General features: G+C 37.6%; 1 protein-coding gene across 4 annotated transcripts in view; it reads left to right on the forward strand.

Moving 5' to 3' along the window:
- The window catches only part of ASB3 (ankyrin repeat and SOCS box containing 3), a 74,568-nt gene that overhangs the window by 40,589 nt on the left and 16,147 nt on the right, over window positions 1–17,832 (forward strand). For all 4 annotated transcript variants that reach the window (XM_023746862.1, XM_006083349.3, XM_006083351.3 and 1 more), the window contains 4 exons: window positions 6,607–6,719; window positions 7,312–7,447; window positions 12,136–12,313; window positions 15,772–15,969. In XM_023746862.1, the coding sequence (XP_023602630.1) occupies window positions 6,607–6,719; window positions 7,312–7,447; window positions 12,136–12,313; window positions 15,772–15,969 (625 nt within the window). The remainder of the gene's footprint in view (window positions 1–6,606; window positions 6,720–7,311; window positions 7,448–12,135; window positions 12,314–15,771; window positions 15,970–17,832) is intronic.

Consider the following 17,832-nt stretch of genomic DNA (forward strand, 5'->3'; position numbering starts at 1 on the left):
GTTCCCTAGAACACAGTCACATTAGGCATTTTTCCAAAAGAGCATTTAGTAGGATAATTACATTTAAAAAATGTATTCTTTAATGAATGCTCTCAATGATCATTGTTTACTATTCCTAGTTAGAGTTATCATTACATATAAGTGATAGGTCTGCCATTTTTTTTTTTTCAGATGAGAATCCTACATTGAGTCCATGCCTAGTCTTCATGTGGCCTTGTGATTACTCAATGTGTTACATGCCTCAACGCAACTGAGTGTTGACTTTGGTTAGAAGTTTTGTGTGGGTCAAAGCCTGTTTCCAGTTTTTAAATTTCTTCTTTAAAAAAATATTTTGTTATGGTATGTTTTCTTCTTTTTAACTCTAATTTAGGGAATGTAAACACTTGTTTCTTCAAAAATATAAAATGTCCCCTAGAAATTATTGCAGGAAATGATGGTCTCATGTCATTCTTGCTATCTTAGACTTGTGTTCTTACACAGGTTTCATCAGTACATAATGACCTGTTGTGAAAGGGGCAGCGTCCCTACCCTCAGAGCTTCTGGTTTTTCTTTTCTATTCTCAGCTGGAGTTTTATAGACAATACCTATTTGGATTGAAGGAAGGAAAGCCTTTCTCCCATCTCTCTGTGTGCCTTCCAAAGTGGGGTATTTTATTTCATTCTTATTCTTTATCCTTGGGTTCTGGTCTCTATTTGATGCCAGAATAATACCAGATCCTATGATTCTTCTTTCTTTTTATCTCTGGTAATCCATAGTACCTTTCTAGGTTTGTTCTAATTACTCATTTCCTTTCTTTCCTTGCATACTTCCTCAAAGCCATAGGAGCCATAATTAATGGCCTGGTTCCCAGTCTCGGTAGCCAGACATGTATCTTGGAGGTAGATGTGCTTAGGATTCTAGGATAAATTCCAATTTAGTTAAAATTTAAACTCTAGACCGGTGCTATTCAATAGAACTTAGAAGTGTCCTATATCTACACTGTTTAATATGATAGTCAATAATCACATGTGGCTCTTGGGTACTTCAAATGTGGCTGGTTTGATTGAGGTACTAAAATTTAAATTTAAATAGCCACATGTGGCTAGTAGCTTCTCTCTTGTGAGTGCAGCTCTCCATACATCCTTAATTGTGCAGTAGTCCTCTTGTGTTTTTGAAGCATTTGTCTCCTCTGCCCTAGCATGCATACTTGGTGGGTTCCATGAAGAGAGACGAGGGAGCAAAAAACCACCAGCTTAGTAAGTCAGCTTTGCTCATCAATGGGATGGTAGAAATAGCTGATTTTCCCTCACCTGCAATTGATTAGGTGATCATCAGGGATCTGTACTTGATTCTTTCTTTTGAGGGCTTACCATCTAATTGGGGCTAGTATAATAACCAGAATTCAAGGAAAACTATAAGTGCCATAAGAGGCACAAAGTATTATGAAGGTGAGCCTGTTCCTAATTACTGTTATCTTTCTGTGTTAAGATTCATCTACTTCCTTGTCTCTTTTCCCTTTCCCTGTTTCTTTAGGTTTTAAAGAATTTTTTTTATTAACATACAAATGTGACCTTAAAATAACATTTTAAGAAAGTAGGACAGTGTTCAGTTAGATTTTTATTCTGATATGTTTTTTAAAATTCACACATATACTTCAGGAATATTTCAGATACTTGGTACTATGTGTTTTTGGAATTCCCATTTGAAATTCTCTTTAAAATTGGTGGCAGCTTTTTTTTTTTTTTTTTAACTTCATGGGCAATTTCAAAAGTATAGAGAAAAGTGTAATAATTTGCCATGTACCTAACACCCAACTTCAATAGTTATCACTTTCATTTACATAGACTGTGAAGTTATAGCAAGTATAATGACTTCTTCTAAAGCACCGTAGTTTGCTGATTTTCTGGGATCTGTAAGTCAATATAGCTTTTGGTTTTTGTTTTTAAAATCAAATTTTGGAAAATCCCAGCCATTATTTCTTCAAATATGTATTTTTTCTGTCCCATTCTTATTCTTCCCCTTTTTGGATTACACACATGTTGCACTGTTTGATGTTATCCCATAGGTCTGAACGGTTGATTTCTTCCTTCAGACATTTTTCCTGTCAGTTTTTTAGATTGGATGATTTACATCGATGTGTTTTACGTTCGCTGACTTTTGTACCATTTCCTTTTTCAGTTCTAGAATTTTCATTTGTTGTTTTTTTTTTTTAAAAACTTCATTTCTCCATTGAGATTCTCTATGTTAACCTATCTGTATACCATATATATTAAAAATAAAAAATTTGAACATATTTTCCTTAACATTTTAAAGCATATTTATAACAGCTGCTTTAGTTGATCTGTTCAATCCAATATATGGGCCATCTTGGGGTCAGTTTCTGTTGCCTGCTTTCTGACTTGTATATTGGATATTGTAGATAGTATGTTATAGAGACTTGGGTTCTGTTACCTTCCTTGTGAGAAATGCTGATTTTTACCTTCTTAGTAGGTAGGTCATTTACTGGTCATTATCACCTTGAACTTGTTTTTAGGTTTGGTTTTATGCTTTGTTAGACTAGATCCATGGAGAGCTTAAGATGTTTCCCAAGCCAATTTAACTTGGTGGGACTCAACTCTCAGCCTCTGCCTCCTTCCTGATCTTGTCAGGGCTTCTTTTAGGTGTAATTAGAGCAGATCTCGAGTTGGCCTTCTCTGAGATGTGATCCTAACTCCTAGGGCTCTGCCTTCTGGGTGTCTCAGCTGGATGCCCAGGGTATTAATGAGGTTCTGTGATTTCACAGAAGACCTGAATAGAACTTCTAAGAGTTCCATTGTCTCTCAGCACTGTTTGACCTCTAGTTACCTCTGTTTCATTTTGAACCCTTTAGTGGTTTTCTTGTAGGCTTTCATCTTGCCTTACAGATGTGCAGCCCAGATCACAGCCAAGGATTTTTGGAGAACTTCCACACTGGGGGCCTCCCGTCTGCATGGTTCTCTTTTCTCTGGGGCTTTGCTCCACAGATTCCAACTACTTAAACTCTAATCTCTGCCTCCTTAGCTCAGTGGACTGCTGCGCTCCGCTTGGACTATTTCCTCTGCACGAAGTACTCTTCCCTCAACCTTACCCTTGCTCTGCTTAGACTTTAGCTCACTACATACACCATTATCAAGAAATGTCCCCAGGCAGAGAACTGAGGCAATCACAGTGCTCGCCTTATGTGTTTTCCTTCTCTCAGGATCGACCTTCTGCCTGTTGTTTAACGCCAGAAAACATTGTCTCTATATATTTTGTCCACTCTTACGATAGTTTATGATGGGATGGCTAGTTTAGTACCAATTATGTTGTTATATCCAGCAGTGTAATTCCAAAGCCTATTCAGTTTGGAGAGGGAATTTTTTTTTTTTAAATAAAACAATCTTATTTTAGCCCTAACTGGTTTGGCTCAGTGGATAGAGCGTCGGCCTGTGGACTCAAGGGTCCCAGGTTTGATTCCAGTCAAGGGCATGTACCTTGGTTGGGGGCACATACCCGGTGGGGAGTGTGCAGGAGGCAGCTGATCGATATTTCTCTCTCATCGATGTTTCTAACTCTTTATCCCTCTCCCTTCCTCTCTGTAAAAAAATCAATAAAATATATTTTTAAAAAATCTTATTTTATTTTAGACTTTTTTACCCCCATTCATCCAGTCAACGATTATTTATTGCCTGTCTTCTGTCTATGATTGGCACTGGGCATATAAGGGGGATGAGATACAGTTTCTTTCCTCAAGGAGAATACTTCTTAATGGATTAGATGGCCAACAAATAGGAAGCTTGAGTCTGTTTTTTTTAAAAAATAAACTTTTATTGATATATAACGTGCGTTGTTATGGTATGGTTCCTCCTTCTCCCTCCAATGTGGTAAATTGTTATATAAGGACAAAGAAGCTTAATCCATCTTTTCCAAAGGGGAGGCTTTGGTAATAGATGCAAGCTCTAAATACGCTTTTGTAAACCACTATTTCTTGATTATTAACCATTAAATTTGTATTATTTTGAAATAATTAGTAAGAGCTATAAATGTTATTTACCTGCTCATGTGTTTGTTTCACTAGAGATGCAGAAATCAGATATCTTAATGTATTTATGATATTAAAGTGAAACAACTTTTGTCTCTGACTTCATAGTGTACTTAATAATCAAAACACATTTTTTCAACTTTCATTTTTATAAGGTCAGGCTAACTCATGAAAAACAAACTTATCTTCATCCTGCTTCATATATCACCACTGACAACCTGATAATCTTCAGCTCAGGGTCTGGCTTTAGAATGATTTTTGCCAGCAATCACTGATAATGATATATGAATTGGATATGAAACAGATTTTCTTCCTTTTCTATTATGACCTCCATCCAAAATTAGATTGACTTTAGATTGATTATAGAAAAATAACAGCTTGAAAAACTGTTGTTTTTTTCTCTAGTAAAATGCCCTTGAATGTTAACTTAGAAATAAGATTTATTGAACTTCTGCAGTGGTACTTTTTCAGCCATTTTGGTTAAATTTCTGAAACCACCCAGGATAAGAAAATTCTTCATTAAAGAACTTCTGACAATTCTTATGGAGGAAATAAGTATAAATTCAATATGCAAAATTAAGAGAATATCAATGGCATGTTATTATCTTCAACAATAATGAGTAAATTTATTATTTTATACTTTTAAGTATTTTATTTTGCTATTGTTACATCTGTATTAGCATTTTTCAAGTCTGACCCCTAATCCGAATGTTTAGTGCCTCTCTAATATTTAACTGAGAATTGTTGATTCTTGCCTCCGACTGCAGTAGAAGATACAGAAAAACTATATGCTTCAAGTAAAATAAAAATCTTTTCCCTGTTACCAAGCACATGAAGTCAAACTTTATACACATCTCTCCTCTGTCTTTTTATAGCTGCTGATATTTATCCAAACTTATAATTCTAACAAGTCATTGTAATAGCCTCATTCATACCTATAACATTTACAATATACTTCATTTACTTAATGGTGTATGGTTATGTGTGTAACATTTTATTAAGCACTATATAGCTCTCTTCTGACTTTTTTTTTTTCTTTCATTAACTCCTCCAGAGTACTGCCACCTTCATAGCAGAAAGTTTTGTGGTAGGTAGCATTCTGGAAAGTTTGGCCCCACTTGTTTGTTCTGTCAACCTAAATAGCATTCCACCTATATTCACTCTCACTAGGTAGGATTTATAAACTGTTACATGTACATGATATTAGACTACACATATCTTGTAATAATGGTAAATTAGATATATGTAAAATAAAGTAGAACAATTTCCTGCAACTAGTAAAAGGGCACATGATTTTTAGGTATTTAGAGGCATGCACACTATTCCTTCAAAGGATCTACTTTACCAGCAACTTGGGAGCCATTATTATTTTTTAATTTATTTTTAAAATTAAGTGTATTGGGGTGACATTGATTAGTAACATTGCATAGTTTCAAATGTACAATTCAATAATAATACATCATCTGGATATCACATTATGTGCTCACCACTCAAAGTCTAGTCTCCCTCCATCACCATAAATTTTGCCCCTTAAACTCTTTATCCTGCCCCCTCTGGTAACTACCCATCTGTAGACTATCTGTGTGTGTTGCTTTCCGTTTTATATCCTACATATGAGTGAAATCACATGGTTCTTGTCCTTTTCCATCTTATTTATTTTGCTTAGCATGATACTGCCTCAAGATCCATCCATGTTGTTACACATGGCAGTATTTCATCTTTTCTTATTGGCTGAGTAGTATTCTGTTGTGTGTATGAACCACATCCTCTTTAATCATTCATCGAAAGATACTTAGGTTGTTTCTATGTCTTGGCTACTGTGCATAATGCTGCAATGAACATAGGAGTTTATATATCCTTACGAATAAACATTTTCAAAATTTTCAGATAGATCCCAGGAAGAGGATTGCTGGGTCTTATCGTAGCTCTATTCTTAATTTCTGGAGGAACCTTCATACTGTTTTCCAAAGTGGGAGTCATTAGTTTCAGTTCCTAGAGTAAAGTGCAGTTCTTTAGCAACACTCTTCAGTTTATCTAGAGTCCCCTTTTAGTTCAAATAAGCAAAGTTTTTCTGTATTTTCAATTTTAACAATATAATTGCTGTTTATGTCAAAAATATCTAAGATGCAGAACTTGCACTATTGCTCCTTCAACTGTCATTAACTTTTGTCATTTGTGATCAAATGGTAATGATAGGAAATCTTTCAGTCCTTGTGAGACTATATCTCCTGACCTATTCATCCCATTCTCTCCTCAATAGCATTTTAACAAAATGGAAACATATTGTCTTCATTATTAGACAGAATAAATGTTTGCTTCTTGCTTCCATTTACTCTATCTTTTAAAATATAATTGGAAATAATTCGTATGTGCACAGAAAGTATGTATATATTAATGGGTTTGGCCTAAGACAATTGTGATAAATGTTTTGGCATTGCATAGGGATTATGTGTTTTGATTTGTTGATAGGAATGGTCACAGCATTGTGAGTTTTGAGGTGAATAAATAATGAGAATATCACCAAAGTGTCCAGCCCTACAAACATGACTTTCTACTGACAGTGATTTTTTTTGACTGCTATATTGCAGCTGTTGAAAATGGACGGATGGATGTGTTAAGGCTGTTGCTTCGATACGGAGCAAATGTTAATGGATCCCATTCTATGTGTGGATGGAATGCCCTGCACCAGGCTACTTTTCAGGTAACTTCTGAATTTATTATTTCATCTTCATGTAAATTGTATGTTTTACCCTTTTAAAATGACAGTTCTATACAATTTTTACTTCCCACTTGTCTGTGATTTATGATGGTTAGTGCAGTACAGAAAAGGCAGTCTAAATGCTAATGATCATTCTGAATAAACCAACTGCTCTAGTAGTATCAGCAGCTTTGGGTGACAGGGATTATCTAAGGTTTCAAATATTGATAGCATAGTTAAGAGACCATCAGAACACTTGGGATATAAATTGATAAGGAGCAATGACATTCTATGTATAGCAATGTATTTAGAAACTACGATAGCTCCTTAGTGTTTGGACTAGCAAGCTATTTTTGCAGGATTTTATAGGGATTATAATTCCTAGAGATCAGTGTTTCATCTATTAATGTTTAATGGGTTTGTGAAGGTATAGAATAATCTGATAGTTTAAGACTTCCTTCCCATCCAACTTTCTAAAAAAAGGTTTTCCTTTATAGAGGATAAAAAACAAACTGAACAAAACACAACAATAAGAAAAGAGATACCTTCTATTTTCTTTGTTTTCTCTTATTTAAAATATGAATCTTTGCTTTAGGAAAATACTGAGATCATAAAATTGCTTCTTAAAAGAGGAGCAAGCAAGGAATGCCAGGATGACTTTGGAATCACGCCTTTATTTGTGGCTGCTCAGTATGGCAAGCTAGGAAGTTTGAGCATACTTATTTCATCAGGTAAGATTAATCCATTAGCCTTTGCACTTTAAAGATCACGAGTTTTAATAGTATGTCTTCCTAGGAGGAAGAATTCTTGACCAGATGCAAATCAGGTTGTGAAATTTATGGTTTTATGTTAGTGGTAAATAAGAGTACATACAAGTTTGTTTATTTGTTTATTTATTTATTTATTTATTTATTTATTTATTTTTATTTTTGTTAATCCTCACCCAAGGATATTTTTTTTCCATTTTTTTTTAAAAAGAGAGAATGGGGGTGGGGAGAGGGAGAAACATTGATGTATGGAGAGACACATCAATTGGTTGCCTCCCGCATGTGCCCCCATTGAAGCTGGGATCGAACCTGGAACTGGGTACATGCCCTTGACTGGGAATTGAACCCGAGACCCTTCAGCGCATGTCCGATGCTCCAACCACTGAGAAACACTGGCCAGGGCTACAAGTTGATTTATAAGCCTGATTACTTAGTGTCTATTACTAACATAATGCAATGTACAGTTTCTAATTTATCTGAGGAGGAACATAATGATCTATCACTGAAGCAGGTTTATTAGAAGCTGAATCATGGGGCTGTCCTTTCTTATAGGGACCTGAGCAGTTACAACTTCCTAAAGACTATATTAATATTAATTTATTATATAGCTATTTTGTATATTAAGCTTTTGAGTTGTATGTTTTGATCAATTGTATGATTATTTAAATGGGTTTATTTCTATGTACGTTTATACTTTATTGTGTTAATAGCAACATAAACCTGCTGAAGGTTTCTCCTTGACAACCATTATACATTCAGCATTGTCAGAGAAGATGGAGTTGGGGTGGCATTCTTACTCTGTGTGACACTTCTGTGACCAGAAACATTTGTTATGTATGGCTTTTACATTTCTCCAAATACCACTTATGCCCTCAAGCGTGCTAACCTGACAAAGCACCATAGTTAGAGCACAAGGGAAATACACCAGTTTCGCCATCAGGCAAATTAAAAAGTTTTAAAAAAATTACATTAAATATAAATGTTAAAAATACCTTGTGCTTTTCATATACCTCCTGTAATACCTTGGCGCTTAATAAATTACCTCCAAATATACAAAAAAAAGCTTATTTATTTTTATTTTTTATTCATTTTTATTTTTATTTTTCAGAGAAAAAGAGAGAGGAAGAGAGAGATAGAAACATCAATGATGAGAGAGAATCATTGATCGGCCGCCTCCTGCACACCCCCTACTGGGGATCGAGCCTGCAACCCGGGCATGTGCCCTCAACTGGAATTGAAACCAGGACCCATCAGTCCACAAGCAGATGCTCTGTCCACTGAGCAAAACTGGCTAGGGCACAAAGCTTATTTAGACATGAATTTTAACTGTGTGTTTTCTTATTTGTATTTTCTCTTTACAAATCTTCAAATACTCAAGTTGAAGTAGGAAACAAAATAAATATTCATTTAGTGCCAAATTAAGATATCTGTTACAGATATGAATCTATAAATCTTATAGTTGAAGGGAATCTCCAAAATCATTTTTTAAATTTTTTTTCTATCACCATTTATCCCCTCTATGCCCTCTTCCACCTCCACTCACCCCACTCCACCCCACCCCACCATCACCACACTGTTGTCCATGTCCATGAGTTCTCTCCACCCCCTGCCCTAATCATTTATGTAAATATGTGTTTTTAGATTAAGAATTCCAGGCCCTGAGTGTGTAAGTGTCTTGCCCAAGATCTAGAAAGCATTTCTTGGCAGAATTAGGACTTGGACCCAGCCCTTCTGACTCTCATTTTCCTTCTTCTTCTACATGTTCTTTCTGAGGACTGTCCTGCTCATTTTATGGCTCCCAGTCCCATAAATTCCATTATTAGTGTATAACTAAGATTTAGAATAAAATAGGTTAAACTGCACCTTAATGATTTTCCTTATGCCAAGCCTGTCTCCTAGGTTGCTAAGCACCTATTGTTTTGCTTTGTTCTTTTTTTCTTCTCTTTGAGTAGTTATGAACAGCAAGTTGAAAGGGTATGTAAGTATGTTTATAATATAACTATTTATGTTTCTAACCCCTTAATATGACTTTTCTTTTAGTGAATTGTGGGCCATTTTTTCTAAGTTTTCTACCTATAATCTCACAGGGACTGGTTCCTTATTTTTCCTGACACTTTGAAATTGTCAATCAAAACGAAACATTGCTTAAAAAAGAAAGTTAAGTAGGCTTCTTTCTTGACTTAGTCTTTTCTCAGTAATGGTGTCCACTGCTTTCTGAGGCTGACAGTAGGTTTAGCATCACCTTGTATTAAGATTCTACTTATCTACACATGTTGAATGTTCAGTGGAAATTTCTGAAGGTTTCATAAATTCATGTATGTTTTGCATAGTTTTTACCTACCTCATGGCCTTAGTTTATTAAAGGTGTATTTATGGATAAAAAATAGTTCTTTTCCCTTTGATAATAATGGTTTTCCCACTGAGATACATTTCAGAAATTTAAAAATTCTCACTATTATGTAATAATATCATAGGTAGCAAATTTAACATGTTAATTGTCAATAATGAGAAAAGTTTGGGGAAGTGGCTATTTTCAAAACCTCTACAAATATTGAGAGCACTTTCAACTTCATATCTTTATATACTGGTATCTAAATAATCTATTAGATTTATGCTTTTTAAAAATCAGCTCAGGCCCTGACGGGTTTGGCTCAGTGGATAGAGCGTTGGCCTGTGGACTGAAGGGTCCCAGGTTCGATTCCAGTCAAGGGCATGTACCTTGGTTGCGGGCACATCCCCAGTAGGGGGTGTGCAGGAGGCAGCTGATCGATGTTTCTCTCTCATCGATGTTTCTACCTCTCTATCCCCCTCCCTTCGTCTCTGTAAAAAATCAATAAAGTATATTTTCAAAAAATCAGCTTAGAAAATCATTTAAAAAGATCTTTTTATTGTAGGCTCTGACATGCATTGGTCATGAAGAAAGAGAATATAATAGTCAATATTAGTTTTAAGGCATAGCCTTAAATTCTACTGGAATTTTTTAAGAAAAATATGTTTTTATTGATTTCAGAGAGAAGAAGGGAGAGGGAGAGAGATATAGAAACAACAATGATGAGAGAAAATCATTGATGAGCTACCTCCTGCACACCTCCTACTGGGAATCAAGCCCGAAACCTGGGCATGTTCCCTGACTAGGAAATGAACTGTGACCTCATGGTTCATGGGTTGGTAATCAACATTAAGCCACACTGGCTGGGCAATTTTTTTTAAAAATAAAGCTTAGCCTGAATTGATTAGTGACATCTACAAAGGCTCATAATTTAGGTTTTTCTCTTATCTTTTTCAGCAATTATCAGAAATGTTATCCATATTTGATGGTTTGCCTTTTACCTTTTTAAATGATTATTTATTGGAACCACAGAGTGCTTGTTGGAGGAGGAATTGGGATGAAATGAATCCTTTGCTAAGAATTTTGTTTTAATGTAAAAATGAATTCTAAACTATTAATAACTTGTTTCCTTGCCAAAATAAAAGCAAAAACAATTTACATGATTACTAACAAGTTAGGTAAATGAATCCTATATAATAAAGAGGTAATATGCAAATTGACCATCACTCCAACACACAAGATGGCCGCCCCCATGTGGTCAAAGATGGCTGCCACAAGATGGCCAGCAGGGGAGGGCAGGTGTGGGTGAGCAGGACTGCAGGAGAGGGCAGTTGGGGGTGATCAGGCTTGCAGGGGAGGGCAGTTAGGGGTGACTGGGCTGGCAGAGGAAGGCATTTGGGGGAGACCAGGCCTGCAGGGGAGGGCAGTTACAGGTGACCAGGCCTGCAGGGGAGGGCAGTTGGGGGCGACCAAACCGGCACGGGAGGGCAGTTAGGGGCGACCAGGCCTGCAGGGGAGGACAGTTAGGGGTGACCAGGCTGGCAGGGGAGGGCAGTTAGGGGCAATCAGGCCAGCAGGGGAGGAGTTAGGCGTCGATCAGGCTGGAAGGGGAGTGGTTAGAGGGTGATCAGGCAGGCAGGCAGGCGAGCAGTTGGGAGCCAGCAGTCCCGGATTATGAGAGGGATGTCTGACTGCTTGTTTAGGCCCGATCCCACAGGGGTCCCAGATTGGAGAGGGTGCAGGCTGGGCTGAGAGACACACGGTCATGAGGGACACACGAATTTCATGCACTAGGCCTCTAGTATGTTTATAAAACAGTATCCACTGAGAGGAGGAAACTAGTTGTACCGTTGATCCTTAAACATTGTGGGGATTGAGGGCTCTAACTTCTCTCTATGCACAGTTGAAAGTGTGCATATAATTTTGGCTCTCTCAAAACTTACTACTAATAGCCTACTGTTGGCCGACAACCTAAATGATAATATTAACTGTTGATTAATACATCTTTTTTCTTTTATGTATTATATATACAGTATCCTTATAATAAATTAAGCTAGAGAAAGGAAATGCTATTAAAATCAAAAGAGAAAATACATTGCCCATACAGTATTGTATTTATTGATATTGTGGCATTATGTCATCTGTTTATAAGATGGAAAAAAATCTGCATGTAATTGGACTCGAGCAGTTCAAACCTGTTTTGTTCAAAGGTCATCTGTACTATGAAACCCTTTTAGGGAAGCTGCTTTGAAATTTATGTTTATTATGTTCTTTTTTACCCCATAAATGAGGATCATCTGTTAAATGTTTTATTTTGTATTAGGTGCAAATGTCAATTGTCAAGCCTTGGATAAAGCTACCCCCTTATTCATTGCTGCTCAAGAGGGCCACACAGAATGTGTGGAGCTTTTGCTGTCCAGTGGGGCAGATCCTAATCTCTACTGTAACGAAGACAGTTGGCAGTTACCTATTCATGCAGCTGCACAAATGGGCCATACAGAGTAAGTGTTAAAAATGGAAAATACAAATGATCTCATGATTAGAAGGTAATAAGGAATGTGTCTTCTGGGCCAGACCTATTACCTCCAGACAAAATCCTTGCTATTCTCTTCTCTACCAAACTGCTAATTGACTATGTCCACCCCCCACATCTGATCCCCATGCCATCCCCAATTCCTCTTAATCATGGACTTTCCTAGTGTAAGGCAGGCACAGTGGCTGGAAACGGGGCGACCCCAGCAGCTTTCTCAGGGTGTCATGTCTTCCCCTTGATTTCGCAAGCCCATACTCTTCTGCTCTTCTTTAGTTTTATCCAAGGCATCTTTAGTTGACTATCTGATAGCTTTATTCAATGTACTTAGCTTATCTCCTGGATCCCAGAAAGCTTTTGAGTTTGTGACCTCTCTTGGAGTCCAGTAGTTCTTTTGTTTGTTCATGACAGTTCTCCCATCTTGAACCCTTTGATTAGACTTCTGTTTATCTAATCTCAGGTCCAAACCAGTACTTTTTCCTACTTATATTACTCTTCTTGGTAACCAGAAGTTCTCATGAAATATGGGGTATTTTCGGGAGAGAGACTAAAATATGGTTGGAACTCTCTGAAATTGGGGTTCCAGGAATCTTGGAAGCTAATAATCTGGTTATACAGCCAGCAGCTAAATATAAATTGGCACTGAATGGATTTTTAAAATATATGCTTAAAGTCTTTAGAGTCATAATTCTACAAGTATAACTTCATAGCTATTGTTAGTATTATTTAATTTAAAAAACAATAGTGAAATTGTCAGTTTGTTTGCATAGAACATATTGTGCAATTTGGTTATTATGCCACTAGGTGGCATGGTATTTTACCATTTCCTTAAAGATATTTGTAGGCATGTTTGTGCCTCCTCTAAGAGTGTTTTTCCAACCCATTTAAAAAAATTAAACACATTAAGTTTAAAACATTTCAACATTTTAACACAATATTTAGGTTTTTAAAATTTGGTATTTTTCTTAATTCTTGATTGTTTATTTAAACATACATCTTAGGTACAATTATATTCTGAGCTTTAAGTTGATACCAAAACTCTCTTGGGAATTTGTCCTCATTTATTCTCAAATTTGAGAATTCTATTTGTCACTGATGATTTCCTCCATAGAATACCTGTAAGGTAAGTTCTATGATGTAGTAAGTTCTTCAATACTATTATCATCTTGGGCCTACCTTACATAAGGAAAAGTGTCAGAAAGAAAGAATGCACTTTGGCATAGCCCTGACTTTCTTTCCCCAGAAAGAGAGAGGATTTACTGGCTTTCATGATTTCTAGTTTCATTTTTAATTTAGAAAAGTAGACTAGTTCTTTATCTCCAGTTGACTGCTGGAGGTAAGTTTACAGCAATCTAAAAACTTCTGTTTTAATGATTTCCTTTATTCTCTGCTTATCAACCATTTTCTTTATAAATCTGCCTCAGTATTTAAAGAGCTCATATTCTTTTTCAGAGAAAAGGATGTTTTAGCAGAACATCCTGATGAAAATACTATTCATTTCATGTTACTTGCCATTTAAACAAATTCTTATTAAATAGAAAAATAAAACTTTAGTTTGTACTTTAAGAAGGAAAAGATGTCTTGATACAAGTTTATATTTGCTATAATTAAGTTTGAAATAATTGATTAGATCATAAAATATCTATATATATAAAAAGCCCGAGTGACCGAATGACTGAACAACTGAATGACCGAACGACTGGTCAACTGGTCTCTATGATGCACACTGACCACCAGGGGGCAGACACTCAACGCAGGAGCTTCTCCCTGGTGGTCAGTGCGCTCCCACAGCGGGAGTGCCGCTCAGCTGACTGACCCGTCCTGGCGGCCCACCAGCCTGGCGGCAGCCACTCACTCCCTCAGTAGTCCTGCAGGTCCAATCTCCGGAGAACGGGCCAGGCACTGACGGACCGCCAGCCTCCTGGAAGTTGGCCTCTTCCAGGAGGCTGGTGGCCGCTTCCCCTCCCCAGACACTCTGCAAGGAAGAAACAATATAAAAGCAGCCACCAGGTGGTTCCTGACAACTGGCATGAATGTCAGCAGGACGGATCTGGATTCCAGGCTGGCAAGGGTGTCCCACTGCCCGCCCGGAGGGCAGTTGCGTCTAGGCCCCCTCGACCCCCCTTGGGACATAGGGCTCACGGCTGGCTAGCGCCACTTTGGGGGCATGAGCCTCTCTTGATTGGGACTGATTGGGCACGAGCCTGCGGCATGTGCAGCGGGGCCAGGATGAGTGGGAGCAGCAGGCAGGAGCGGCAGGTGGCGTTTGACTGCCGGTTTCGGCCCAATCCCCACACGCCACGCCGGGGGACCCCACTCGTGCACTAATTTGTGCACTAGGCCTCTAGTCTAACATAAAATTTGAATTTTAGCAAGTAGGGCCATGGTAGTAAGGTAAGAAATTCATGAAAAGTAAGAAAGGACAACCTGTTACCTACTTACTTATAGGAACACTAGAGGTCCGATGCATGAAATTTGTGCACGGGTAGGGTCCCTAGGCCTGGCTAGAGATCAGGGATGACTGGGGCCTCCGGCTGCCGGCCAGGGCCTTCCTTTGTTCCGCGCCACCCCTTGGTGGTCAGAGCACATCATAGCGAGCTATTGAACTCCCCGTCTCCTGGGACACTTTGCATATTAGCCCTTTATACATATAGATTATTGAATTCTCTTTCAGATCTATTTAAAGACCTTTATATTAAGTAACAATAATAAGTATAACATTCTGGAGTATGTAGCCTGTAATAACTTAGTATAGGTGGAAGCTATACTGAAGACAGACTTTTATTAAATAACTAGAGGCCTGGTGCATGAAATTCATGCACTGGGGTGGGGGCTGTCCCTCAACCCAGCCTGCACCCTCTCCAATCTGGGACCCCTCGGGGGATGTTCAACTGGTAGTTGAACATCCCTCTCACAATCCAGGACTGCTGGCTCCCAACCGCTCACCTGCCTGCCTGCCTGATTGCTCCTAACCACTTCTGCCTGCCAGCCTGATTACCTCCTAACCACTCCTCTGACAGCCTGATCAACGCCTAACTGCTCCCCTGCTGGCCCGATTGCCCCCAACTGTCCTCCCCTGCCGGTCTGGTCATCCCCAACTGCCCTCCCCTGCAGGCCTGGTCCCCCCCAACTGCCCTCCCCTGTTGGTCTGGTCATCCCCAACTGCCCTCCCCTGCAGGCCTGGTCCCCCCCAACTGCCCTCCCCTGCTGGCCTGGTCTCCTGTAACTGCCCTCCCCTGCTGGCCTGATCACCCACAACTGCCCTCCCCTGCCGGCCATCTTGTGGTGGCCGTCTTGTGACCACATGGGGGCAGCCATCTTGTGCGAGGGCATGATAGACACGTGACGGTCTACGTGTGCTGTAGAAATGTTACCTATATTTATGTGCATGTAAAAATATTAAATGCTTCCATATTCATGTATTTGCAGAATCTTGGACTTGCTCATACCACTTACTAACCGGGTCTGTGACACTGGTCCAGACAAAGTGAGCCCTGTTTACTCGGCAGTGTTTGGAGGGCATGAAGACTGCCTAGAAATGCTACTCCAGCATGGCTATAGCCCTGATGCCCAGATGTGCCTCGTCTTTGGATTTAGTTCTCCACTCTGTATGGCTTTCCAAAAGGAGTATGTATATTTGCTATTTTTTATTATTTTTTTCAATATGGAGATGCATTTCCAACTGATTTTCTTTTATGATGAAGTTTAATATGTCTTAGTGCTAAATTGTTAACTTAAAAACAAACAGAAAAATCCCTCTATGGTGTACCTTGTTAAAAGTACAGTAAAAATGAGGTAATAATGTCAGATTTTTTTTCCTTCCCTCTTTAGATCTGGATTATATTTTCAAGGTAGCAGTTTTAGAGAATACTTTTTACTGTATTAAATAAATGTAGGAATTCTCTAATATCCTTTGTCTCCAAAACAATTCGAGTGAAGTGGCCCTATAGAACATAATTGAAATCTGGTTTGATGACTTTAAAAGAGCTTATCATCTATTTTCTTATGTGTGGGAACTTATAATTGGACCAAATTATAATTAGTAAGGTAGTTTTTTAGTAAGAAAAATCATTGGAAGATATTATTTGTTAGCCTGTAGGGAAAAAGTTAAAACATCAAAATATCTGTTTCCTAGTCTTTCTAATTGACTTTTCATTTGCCTGGGATCCATGGCAATAGACTTAATTTTAATACATCTTTGCCATTTTTACCTACTTTGTGGAGAATTTAATTGAAGAGAAACCTTTCCCAAGGGCTAAATTTAAAAGATGATAGTATCATAATCATATATGCTTGCATGTGTATATAAAGGAATTGACAAGTATAATTCATAGCACAATTTTTTCACAGTAGAAAAATATCATGTGCCCTGATCAGGAATCCAACTGGTTAATTTTCTTCTCCCTACCATCCTTTCTTTATCTAGAAAGCAATATAAGTTAAAATGTTAGTCTCTAGACTACATTTATATTAGCTAATGTCTAGCTTTTAGTTTGCATGTCAGTCACTATACATGTAATGAGAAAAGCATTTGGTTATTTTGGGACTCTTACAAACTTTTTTTTTTTTTTTTTTTTGTAGGTATATGAGAGTCTTTATTTTTTTTTTTTTCGCTAAAAGTATTACAAAGCTTGGTGCTTGTAGAAAAAAAATCAAAATTGAAAAGTGTGTTAATTTTTTTGTTATTTTTTTCAATAAGTATGCATCTTAAAATTTGGATTCTCTACAGCAGCAATTTTCAACCTTTTTCATCTCGTGGCACACATAAACTACTAAAATTCTGCAGCACACCAAAAAATATGTTACATTTTTGTTATTCTGACAAAAAAATGATTATAATTTTGATTCATTCACACCAGATGGCTATTGTTGTGCTGGCTGTAGTCATTTTTTTTATTTGACAGTCTAAGGGAAGAGAGGTCAGTGCCCTGAATAGATAGTCAGGTATTGTATGTTATAAAAATTCTTGTGGCACACCAGTTGAAAATCGCTATTCTACAGTAACATACCTAAATTAATTAAACTAGAATTCCCATTTTTAAAGGAAGGATAATTTAATATAATTTTCATTTGAAATAACTATTATGTTCTCTTGCTCCTTAATGAAATAATGTATGAATTTCCTATATTCCATTTAACAATTATTTAATCAACATTGTTATTTATCTAAATATTTTTATTGACTTTTAAAGAGAGAGAAGGGAGAGAGAGAGAGAAAGAGATAAATAGATAGATAGATAGATAGATAGATAGATAGATAGATAGAGAGAGATAGATATCAATGTGAGAGCTAAACATCAATCGGCTGCCTCTTGCAAACCCCCTCCCAGGGATTGAGCCGCAACCTAGGCATGTGCCCTGATCAGGAATCCAACTGGCAATCTTTTGGTACACGAGACTATGCCCACCCACTGAGCACGCTGGCAGGGCAACATTTTTTGATTCTAAAAAAAAAAAAGTAAATAATTTTATATTTTATTGATTTCAGAG

Source organism: Myotis lucifugus, unplaced genomic scaffold (genome assembly GCF_000147115.1).
Source record: "Myotis lucifugus unplaced genomic scaffold, Myoluc2.0 scaffold_6, whole genome shotgun sequence".
In the NCBI taxonomy this organism is placed as follows: Eukaryota; Metazoa; Chordata; class Mammalia; order Chiroptera; family Vespertilionidae; genus Myotis; species Myotis lucifugus.